This window comes from Propithecus coquereli, unplaced genomic scaffold (assembly GCF_000956105.1).
Source record: "Propithecus coquereli isolate 6110/MARCELLA unplaced genomic scaffold, Pcoq_1.0 Scaffold113, whole genome shotgun sequence".
Lineage (NCBI taxonomy): Eukaryota > Metazoa > Chordata > Mammalia > Primates > Indriidae > Propithecus > Propithecus coquereli.
In genome coordinates, this window is record NW_012135303.1 from 1,176,846 (window position 1) to 1,189,000 (window position 12,155).

At 37.0% G+C, this 12,155-nt stretch overlaps 1 protein-coding gene across 1 annotated transcript in view; it reads right to left on the reverse strand.

Moving 5' to 3' along the window:
• The window catches only part of ICOS (inducible T-cell co-stimulator), a 24,957-nt gene extending 13,604 nt beyond the window's left edge, over nt 1–11,353 (reverse strand). The window contains exon 1 of the mRNA XM_012655327.1: nt 11,213–11,353. Within this exon, the coding sequence (XP_012510781.1) occupies nt 11,213–11,270 (58 nt within the window). The 5' untranslated portion in view covers nt 11,271–11,353. The remainder of the gene's footprint in view (nt 1–11,212) is intronic.
• Between the last annotated feature and the right edge of the window lie 802 nt (nt 11,354–12,155).

Below are 12,155 nucleotides of genomic sequence, written 5' to 3' on the forward strand. Positions count from 1 at the left end.
CACAAGTTCTCCTTAACCTTTGGTGACATTTGAAAAATAATACCAAAAGGAGACTAAATAAAGCATGTAATGGATAAATTTAAGGAAAATCTGAATATATTAGTTTCCTATAACTGCATATGCAGCTAGGAGCTTCTTTTCTTCTTCTCCTTCTTCTTCTTTTTCTTCTCCTTCTCCTCCTTCCCCTCCTCCTCCTCTTTCCTCTTTTTTCTTTTTCTTTTTTAATTTACCATACCAGGAGCCAAAAGCAAGAATATTTTCTCCACCCTCCTTTTATGGTCGCTCCAAATCTAATATTCAACCTGGAATACTAGTATGATAGCACAAATTTTTATAGACAGTGTCTGTTCTGACTGGTTGGGCATCAAATCTACTTGGTCAATTTCTCCACCATACCAGCCTTGAAAAATTGTGACTATCCCCCTCACCAATCTCTTTCTTCTCGCTCTTTCTTCCTTTCTCTCATGCTTACATTTTTTCCCCCACACCACCTCTTAATATAAAATCCTCCTCCAAAATATTCTCTCTTGCCCTATCTTTGATATGCTCCTCACTCTTCCTAATGTACCATTTCCATCTCCAATAAATTCTCATAGACACCGTCCATGCTTCAGGCATCCTATAAACACCCTTACCTTCATATTCTTTGTTTCCTATAACATGATTTAACCTCTTCCCAGCATCATACAATCTGACCTGCTAAACTTAGAAATCATACAGTAAGTCTAATTCTTTCATGTACAGACAACTGAAGGTCCAGACAGATTAAATTATTTGCCTGAGGTCACATAGCTTCTTGTGTGCATGAAAGATTTTTGGGTCAATCCACAAAGCACCACTAGCAACAACCAACAGCAGTATAATTGAAGCAGGCAACCACATGAAGCTAGACAATGGTCACTAACAACTGAGTCATATAGGACCACTGTTAAAATCTGTCTACAGGAAGAAGGCCTAATTTCCTGTACCTCTGTTTTATATCCAGCAGAATCTATCCACTTCTCCTCCATCTCAGCTAAGACGGGACCAAATCTCCCTCTGGGACTTACAAGAGCTTCCTAAATACAAGAGCTTCTGCTTCACCCTTGCCCATTTACAATTCATTCTCTAAGAGAAGCCAGATTCTCTTAGAGAGCCATACGTAATCAAATAGCGTCCTTGCCCAGCTTAGAAACTTCCAGTGGCTTCCCATCCCACTAATAATGAATCTGACACCTTGCCCTGGCTTCCCATGACTTCTGTGACCCTTCCTGCACCTCCAATGCCAAGTTAGACCACTCACTCTCCACACCACAGTCACACTTTCCTTCCTTCTAACTCCTCAAACACACCAGGATGGTTCCCAGGACTTTGAATTTCTCATTTCTCTACCTAAAATGTTCTCTCTGATCTTCACCTGGCTGCTTCTTTGTCATCATTCAAGAGTAACTCTTGTATAGTGACCATTGGCCACCCAGTCTAAAGTACACATCCAAGCCATTTTCTATCATATTACCTGAGGTAGAGTATTTATCACTGTCTCAAATCATATGGTTTATTTGTTTGTTTTCTTGTTTATTTTCTGGCTACCCCACTATAATGTAAGCTTGACAATCAGGGACCTTGTTGGTCTTATTCACCAATCCATCCTAAGTATCTACAATAGCACCTGGTAAGTAGTAAGTTGCAATAAATGTTTATTGGACGGATAGATGGATAGACAGATGGATGGATAGGTGTATAGTTAGATGAACAAATGAATATGTAGATCTCAGTGACATTATAAATCTGAGCAGATGAAATATAGAACAAAAGAACCAAAAGGACTTTTAGAAATAAGTTAAACCTTTCATGTTGTGTTTTACATTTATCAAATTAAACTGGAGCCAGAAAAGATGAATATCTTGCCCAGGATTACATAGCTCATACCTGGAATACGATCCCTGGGTTAGCTATGTCTTGCTTTTTTTCTGGAAACAAGCACATGAAGATATACAGTCATGTGTACAAGACATCACCCCAACTGGGATGTAAGGTCTAATAAAAATTATCTGTCTGAGCTGTAAAGAAAAAGTTTCTCTACCTGTAAATATCCACTCAGCTCATAAATACTTATACAGATGATTGATGATTCTCTTGGCCCTTATATGTCTATAGAAGAGAGCACAAGTTTAAAGCTGGTTGATCATTTGGATCCCCTAAATTACACAGCTATTAAATTTGCCCAATATATGACCAGGACAGGGCCCCCTGAACCAGTGACTGTTCTAATATACCCAAATGTTTTATGAACACAGCATGTTACTGATCTGTGATAGAAACACCATACTAAATCTATTAGCACTTAATGTATTGTTAAAAACACAAATAAAATATGTGCTCTCGAATCCTGGCAATGAGTCTTAAAAATCTGAATGTTAAATATGAGTTTTTGTCTTGCTATCCATATCTGTTTACTTTGTGTTAGAACTCCTAGAGTATAATCAGCCTAGAGGAAAGATACTGTATTTTCTTTGTTACATTGAGTACCATGTTTACCAGGGTATATTCTTCCCAATGGAGGATCAACTGTTAACTGCTGCTAACTATGATTTTTATAACATAACTGTTTTGATATCAATAGGATAATGTTTTCAAGAGTAAAATCAGAATCTTTATATTAAGTGATTTCTTTAGACTTTCAAAATTTTTAAAGGATAAGAGAATTTGCATCTTCTTTTGGGATGCTATCAATAAAACTTCTGAAGAAAAGGTCATTCACTTGAGAATTGCACTATAATTCAGAAGAATTTATTTGCAAGTCGATTCTTTTAACATCTAAACTATTTCATTTCTCCGGTATAAGATGGTCTTGCTAGGACCCATCCTGCTAGGACTCTTTGCAAGCAGTTGGATTATTCTTGGTTGAAAATCCCTTGGAGAAAACATTTTGAGAGCCCATGCAGTGCGAGGAGTGCAGGACAGATCAGCAGTGTGATTTTATTCTCCTTAACTCAGACTTCGAACCACAAACCTCCTCAAAGGTCTCAGAGTGGTAGAAAGATAAGATCTCCTGAGTTTGCAATTATTGATAGTGCTTATTAAACACATTTTAATAATAAAACAATGATAAGCATTAGCTTAGCACAGCACACGAATGTGACACAAGAAACAAAGTTCTAAAAATTACAATGTTTATATTAGGTTTTGGTTACATCTGATCTTTTACTGAGAAATTCTGACATTTAAAAAAATGTACTTCCTTCCACTTCTTTTTACCTTTCAAAAAGCAGTGTCATTTATATGAGTCTACTAGCTAAAACTTTTAGAATCCTTTTTAGTAGATTTTTATATGTGCATCTTTGTAAACTTACATTACTATTCAAAGGCATCCATAATCGAAAGAAGTGATTGAGGTCAAGGAGGTAGGAAGGGTAGACAAGATAAACTCAATTTAATGTAATTTCTAACATTTGAAGGGGAAAAAAAAGGAAGCCAAAAAATGTGAAGAAGAAAAGTGAGGAGAAAAAGCCAAAACAGTACACAGTAACACACACACACACACACATGTGTGAATTGTTTTTACTCTCCAGGGAACCCTACAGGGGGGACAAAACAACCTTTGGTTCCATAAGCATGTATAATAAGAAAATAAAAGATTGATTTTTCTCCTAGTTAAAACTGATTTCTTTGTGAAAATGGAAAAATCCCAGAGGTATTAGAAAACTTTGTGGCAATACGCACAAAGTAATTAATTTGCAAACAAGTTACTTTGTTAGTTATTTCATTGCCGTTGATTTGAAATGATCATACTAGGGAAATCACATGAGATTAAATGAACCCAACTCTCCTCCACAGAGGGGGAGGGAGAAGGAACTTTCCCCACACCCCTGAATGCCCACATTGCTCCCCATTCCTCAGCAGCTGAGCAAAGCTCTTTGGGCACACAGTGTTCACTGTGTGAACTCATTTACACCTATGGCTTCAACTCCCATTTCTACCCCAGGAACACACTTTTTCATCTCCAGTTCAAACCTCCAGTCCCCTGTTTCCAATTTCCTTTCAACATCTCTATCTGGATATGCCCTGACACACCAAGTGGAACATTTCCAAACTGGCACAGTCATGCGCTGCATAAGGACCTTTCAGTCAAGGACAGATGGCATATATGATGGTGGTCCCATAAGATTACATACTGTATTTTTACTGTACCTTTTCCATGTTTGGATATGTTAAATTCACAAATACTTACCATTGTGTTACAATTGTTTGCCGTATTCAGTATTCAGTAACACGCTGTACAGGTTTGTAGCCTAGGAGCAATGGGCTATACCTTATAGCCTAGGTATGTAGTAGGCTGTACCATCTAGGTTTGTGTAAGGACACTAGGACGTTCACACAATGACAAAATCATCTAATGATGCATTTCTCAGAATGTATACCCGTCATCACACGACACATGACTTTATTCACTCACCAAACCCAAACCCTACCCTGTTAGGAAGTCACTAGTCTGACCCTAGGAACCTCAGAGTCTTCCTCATTTCTTCCTTTCTCTGATTGTTCTCACCCAATTGGTCACCAAGTCCAGTTGACTCTAGCTCATGGATATCTCTTGAATTCGATCCTTTTTTTCCATTCCCATTGCCAGTCCAGACCTTTTTCATGTCTTTCCTCATCTATGGAAGCATCTTCTTGATTGGCCTTCCCAGTGCCAATCTCCACCCACCCCCAGCCCCAGTCCACCTTCCATGCTGTTCCCAAAATTATGTTTCTAAAAAGCATTTCACTCTTCACTTAAAAGTCTCCATTAGTGTCCTGTTTCTTATAAGGTAAAAATAAAAAAAGAAATCTCTGGCATGACACAAAATGCTTTCACAATCTCATGGGCCACGTACTGAAGTTATACTGAACATTTTGGCCATTCTTCACATTAGGACTTCTGTTCCCATAAATTAGAATATCCAATTACCCCTTAATCTGACGAGAAACCCTCATTCATTCTTTAATAACCATTTTAAATGGTAACTCCTCTCTTCAGTTATTTCTGAGACCCCCAGACAAAGACTCTCATCTCTATGCTCTCAATAATACTTTGTTTAGATCAATATGTTTACAATGCATATCATCTTCAATCATAATTATGTTTGTCTATCTTCCTCACTTAACCAGGAGCTCCACAAGAATAAGGACTGCATTATGGTTGCCTAAATAATCCCAAGACCTGGAACATAGTAGAAGCTCAATAATATAAAATAAAAGAATGAGTAGAAGAATATGAAGGCTAAGCATGATTGGCAAATGTTTTTGCAACGGGCCCAGGAGAGGAGTAAGATAAGTAGAGCAAGATATCCTATTTACTGAATTTGGGGAAACATTTATTTCCCAGTCAAAAGGCAAAGACTCAAACTCAATGTTGCATAGCCAATTCTTTACAACCAATAGTTCCAGTAGCTTCCATATAACAACAGCAGCAGCAGCTTATAAGCATTAAGTGCTTATTGTGTATAAGATACTGTATTAAATGCATTATATGCAATATGTCATTTAATTCTCCGAATAGCCTTCTAAGTCAGAGTATCTATTTTTACCCCTACTTTATAGCTGAGGAAACTGTGGCTTGAATAAATGGCCCAAGATTATAGAGTCAATATGCGATGGAGGCATAATTAGAACCTGGACAATCTGACATCAGGTTCCACACAATTAATGAATCTCTTAGTCCAATAATCTAGTCTTACCCCCTTGTTTTCCAGAAGCTAAAGCATAGGGGCAAAAGAGACTTGCTGAGAAGCAAGAAACAAAAAAAAAAAGCTTTTAACATTAAGCCAGATATGGAAATGATTTTCAGATATTTCTTTTGCTTCAGGGTGTATTGGATAGATTATTGCTCCAAATATTTAAAGTAGTATTCACTTAGTGCCACATATGTGGCACTGTAACTGTGTTCTGTAACTGAAAGAATTATCACATACCAAAAAAATTGTTTAAAACATTTTTAGATATGAATTTACATTGTGCTTCACACACTAATTTCCCTAGACTTTTTCATTCCTCAACCATTGTGTATTAAGCTACGCTATGTATTTGAACTTGCAGCAAAGTCTGGGTTCTTGCTCTGAGGGAGTCTAAATTCTTAATGATTATTCCATAACTTATCTGCCCATAGAAAGGTACAGAAATGGATTCACATATACAAGAAACTTTCATTGTAATTAAATAAGTGCAAACAAGCATTTCTATGAGATTTTTACATTAGTCCTAAATAGTACAAAATAAACAGAACTTTAATTGTGGATGCAGTAGAGGGTTGATTGTTGTTGTGTTGTGGTTGGTTTTGCATGAATGGCTTCTTTGATGCTGAGTCCTAGGGGAATATAACATTGGCTATAAAAAAACTTAATTTCTCAAATTCCAAACAGTTAACTTTAAACGACCATCGATTATACACTGACAACCATGTGAATAAAAAACAAATAAATAAAATAACCATTATTGCTTATGGAAAGTGCTGTGTCTGCATCGACATAGCTCCAACAGATTCCAATAGCAGTAGTGGCTAATCGAATCAAAACTCTTGAGTCTGGGCTGGGCACGGTGGCTCACGCCTGTAATCCTAGCACTCTGGAAGGCCGAGGCGGGAGGACTGTTAGAGCTCAGGAGTTCGAGACCAGCCTGAGCAAGAGCGAGACCCTATCTCTACTAAAAAATAGAAAGAAATGATCTGGACAACTAAAAATATATAGAGAGAGAAAAAATTAGCCAGGCATGGTGGCACATGCCTGTAGTCCCAGCTACTCGGGAGGCTGAGGCAGAAGCCCAGGCAACAAAGCAAGACTCTGTCTCAAAAAAAAAAAAAAAAAAACTCTTGAGTCTGTTACCCTGCTTGGGAACATCTTATTTCTTCTTCATTTTTCATCAAGCAGAGTAGATACAAGCATCGTTGTCATGCATGACCCAGAGGAGATTTATATCCTCAATTTCTGACTCTCTTTAAACTTTCAAATCTTTGCCTGTTTTGATCAATCTTACAGGCCAAAGCAGTGAAAAAAAATCATTTTTAACTAACAGTTTCAATTTGTGTTACATATTCTCTACATATTTAAATTCCACTTCCCAAAATATAATTTTGAATTTTTGTAAGAAGGCTTCAAATGCCAAAATTCTTATTTTACTTAGAATGACCAAAAAGTGTCATTTGGCAGACTTAGTTTATTATAACAGTGGTAGCACAAAGGTGCCATTTACAGAGAAAATGTGACCTTTTCTTTAGTTATTGCAGACTACAAATGATTTTAAAATATATATTTTTTTTAATTCACAAAGTCTAATAAGTCATTTTACATATAAAACTCAATATTCTTAGAATAGGGAGGTAGTAGGAGTTGTGAGTTGTGGGCCATTAAAATCTACAAAGAGGGTCTTCTAAATGCAGTTAGAGGTTCACAGTTTTCCCAGATCCTTTTACAGTGAAGAGTTTCCTATTGTTCCAGAATCATTAAAAGAACAAGACTTTGTTAAATTTTATATTGGGATCCATCCAAGACTCAGTTTACAACTATGAATAATGGGGTGAGTTTTTTAAAACTAAATAACGCTATGAATCTTACAGTGAGCAAAGATGAGAATTTAGATCCTCCTTATACACCTACATTTTGTTTCTACCAAGAAATGAGAATGTGCTACTAGTAAATTGAAACTAAAATATTCAATTTCATTGATGATACTTCAGGGTAAAAGAAAGACATCTTTACTTGTGCTGGAATTCACAGAGTTAGGAGTATTTGAAGAAAATAATGGAAGTCTTCTGATCATTGGATTAGAACAGGGATCACTAGACAGGAGCAGATGTCCAGAATGATGATGTCACTTAAAATATTTAGGAGCAAGGGTGCACTATCTGGGGGCATAGTAAGAGTGGAAGGAAAGAACGTTCCAAAGTTCTCATATCAGTGCAGGAGATGGGGATTAGGCATATCAGGGAAAGGCATTGTCTTTATTTATAAATAAATAGACATTCAATTAATTCTCTGAACATGATAATGATGTAGTAAATTAAGAAGTATGATCAACCTTCCAAATTAACCAGAGGGAAAGAAGAGAATTAAAAGAAACTTCATCATGCCAGCAAAAACTAAAGAGAAAAAGAAGATACAACAACAAAGGAAAATAAGTGGTAAATAAACATAATATTGAAGAAATAAAATCAAGTATAGACTTATCATGCTGAGTGGGAATGATCTGAATTCATCTATCAAAAGAAAAGATTGACAGTTGGGATCTTTTTTTTTAATCCAGCATGAATACTGGCAGGGAGTGCTGCCAGGAGACATTTATGCAGAGTCCTGGCGAGGCTGGGAGGGGCTGGAAGGTCCACCTCCACAGACTTTCTGAGCACCAGGGAAGAGAAGATGCTGGAGACTCCACTGGGCTGTTTTCCCTGAGGTGGTGGAATTCAGGAATCCCTGCTTCAATGCCTGGGTGACAAAGCAAGTCTCAAAGTGGCCCTGAGCAGTATCCTCCCCACTTCCTCGCTGACCATATCATGGGACATACAGGTTTGTCAGACACCATTTGCTGGCAGTCATGCCCACTCTAGTGCACACACTTTCACAGTCAACTTTCTAAAACCAGAATTCATCAGGTCACTTGCAAGCTCCCCACTGCCATTAAAATCTACAAAGAGGGTCTTCTAAACGCAGTTAGAGGTTCACAGTTTTCCCAGATCCTTTTACAGTGAAGAGCTTCCTATTGTTCCAGAATCATGAAAAGAACAAGACTTTGTTAAATTTTATATTGGGATCCATCCAAGACTGGAAATCACCAAGACTTCCAACCTTCTTAATTGACCAACCAAATAACAAAGTTGATCAGAATTTCTCTCCCTTGAGATTTACATTACATCTCTGCAACTTCAACAAGGTTTGGAAAGAATGTGGATGTTGGAGTTCTAGTTTTGGTTCTGTCCCTAATTACTGTGTAACAAATCACTTTGCGTCTCCTGGTCTGAGATTCTTCAAACACTGACTGATGGCAAGAATACCTACATCTTCATGGCATGAGAAAGTAAGTCTACATAGCTGAGAGGATTAAAAATATGACAAAGAGGACCTGCAAAGTACTTAGTTTACTTGAGTTTGGCTCTTTGTGTTTCGAGCTTTTAAAATGGTAGATGCTGGATACATGTATTGTGGTGATGTTTTGATGATTTTTAGCAGATTTATTATCACCATTCAGCCACTCATGCCTCAGTTTTGCAACATGTCAAACAACATGCCACATAGCCTAGTTTTCTGCATGATGAGAGTGAACATTGATTTTACTCATTTAGAATCTAAGATGAATATTATTCCACAAGTACAATTATTCATCAGCTTGGTCTAGCAACTTGAAGTAATCCTACCTAGGGCTGGATCTATCCTTCCACAGAAATAACAGCAATACCAATTCAAATCTTCTGGGCACAATACTACCACCATAACCGCCCAAAATGATTTGGTATAGTGGAATTCTTTTTAGCAGTACAAACAAACCCATCAATGACTTAGACAAATGTTCTTAGAAGAAAATCCAAAATCTTTAGCATATCTCATGTGGTCTAAATGGTGTGGCTTTTCTCCAGCCTAATCTTGCACCAAACCCAACCTCTTCCTTTTCTGTGCTCAGACACATCTGCCTTCGTCCAGTTCCCTGAACTTACATCATTTCCTCCTGCCACAGGTCCTTTGCACTTACTCTTTCCATGGTCTGGAATGTTCTTCCCCACTTTCCTATCATTGTCTCGTTGATTCCTACTTGTCCTTCAAATCTCACTCAGCTCAAGTGCCACTTCCACAGCAAAGACTTCTATGAATTGTGCTCCCCAGCCCCACGCACACACCCACCTAGGTTAGCCAAGCTCCTTGTTACGTTCTCTTATAGAACTGAGTTTTGCCTATAATTATCATTAATTTGGGGGATTATTTGATTAATGTCTCTCTCCCTACATTTAGTTAGCTTTAGGAAAACAGGGACTGACTGTTCTGCTCATCATTTTACATACAGCAGCGAGCATAGTACCTCCTGCACAGCAAGTGCTCGGAGCTGCATGAATGAATGGATGAATGAATGAACAAATACCAATTTTGAAGCTATTCACATGTCATTCATGCTGCTAAAGGACTTCATGAGGCCATAGAAAAGGCAAAGTTAAACAGGCAAATAGCCCAGAACTGCCCTTGGGACCCTAATTTACCTTCCTAATTCCAAGTAGACCCTAATTCCTCATTCCTCTTTATTTAAGAGCATTTGAATCACTTTGAGTGAGCACAAGATCAAACATTTGATCAATTTTATTTTGTTTTTTTAATTTTTTATAAAAATAAGCAAAGTCTGTTTTTTGTACCTCTGAAAAATTTACTCCTAGACAGGATTGTAGCTACTAAAAGTTCTGCCTTCACTTTTAGTGTTAATAGAACTTCCCCAATTAATATAACCTCACTTTGCTTTTTCCAGCCTCAAGAACAGCGATCAGATTCAAAGAGAACATAAAAGTAATACAAAAATTTCCAGAATAAAAAGCAGTAGAAACACGTGTATCAACTTACACTGTATGTAGCATTATTTAAACTGTTCATATAGAGTCTGACATGTACCATCCACAAGAAAGAATCAAGGATTCCAGTATGATTTCTTTTAATGTATACAAGGGCTAGGAAGTATTTTTACATCATCCAGTCTCCTCCTTGGCCTTTCAGGGGAACCCTGGTACTTAATGTCAATAAAAACTCTATGGCAGCCTGGGCATTTCAGACGACAGACCATACCAGTAAGATTAAAATCAAATCCTTCTTTTCAAAGCCCTTCCATTTTATTTTCTACCACAGAAAAGATTCCCAGTCTAAATGCCAGGGCTATTTAATTTTCATTCTGTTGACACAAGTCATTTTGCCTTTCATCTTTCTCTAAGAACAGTAAGCCATTCTGCTACTTTATCCACTGACAGGTAACTCCAAGCAGGTAATTTTAAAATTTAATGGTCTGATGAAACATTTTTTTCATCTTAAAACACAGTATCAAAGGCAGCAATGCAAACTCAATGCCATCCACAGCGACATGAGTGACATGGTGCCCTTGGCCATGTACTTGGGCTGTTCTGAAATTGTTCCTACTCTCAAAAAAACTTTCTTTTTGGTGCCAAATATTTCTACCTTTGATTTTTCTTAATGTTCACTTGAATTATAACTCAATAAGGAATATTCAATAGGCCACTTACCTGCTACAACTTCAATTTGGAAGCAGAAGAGAAAGAAACACCAGAGGTCTGATTTCATGTTTGCCAGAAACAGATATAATCCTCTTGTTCAGTGTTCAAAGCTGACAGTGAATTCACGTTCTTGGTTGTTTTCTATTTGCTGGAAAGGAAGTGGGTTTTCTGGGACCTGATGTAGTGTCACATTTACCACCAACTCAAGGGGGTGTCTTTCTTTGATGTCAATGGCTATACAGAAGGCATTATTGCTTCAGGGGGTTAAATGCTTAATCCATAGATTATTAATGATTTTGGAGACAGCAGGAAATTTTACCCTTATTCTCGTTAAAGAGACAATGCCTATTTTTTTAGAACTACCCTACTTCTTCTAGTCAATAGCTGTTGGATATAAGAGGATCTAAAAATACCCACATGATGAATAATACATATATTTTGATACATTTCTATCTTTTCCTGTTTTCTCCAGAGGTGTGAAAGCCTTTGAAATAGGACAAGAAGTAAATAAAATTGTTACAGAAATTAAATGAAGAGATCTGAAACAGGTGCATCATGGGAATCCAGGAAGTAATATTTACATGGCATTCATGGTAAATTGTAATTTTCCAAATGATGGGGCCAGTTTTAAACTAACCTAAACCCTGTTCCACATATTACAGCAGTCTGTAGAAACCAGGCATTCCACTCCTCCAGACTCAGGTGAAAACAAGAACATTGAAAAGCCTACCATGCTTTCTCCGCCCCTGCATAAAGATAAAGTAGATCATAACAATAACAATATAAATAATTATTTTTATATGTACGTCAATGTTTTATATGAAATAATACATCTTAATGCAAAATGTATAAAATTAAATGTAAAATAATATATACTTAATATGTATAAAATATATTATGAATATAGCTAATATTACATTTATACTGTTTTACATGTATTTAAATGGTTACT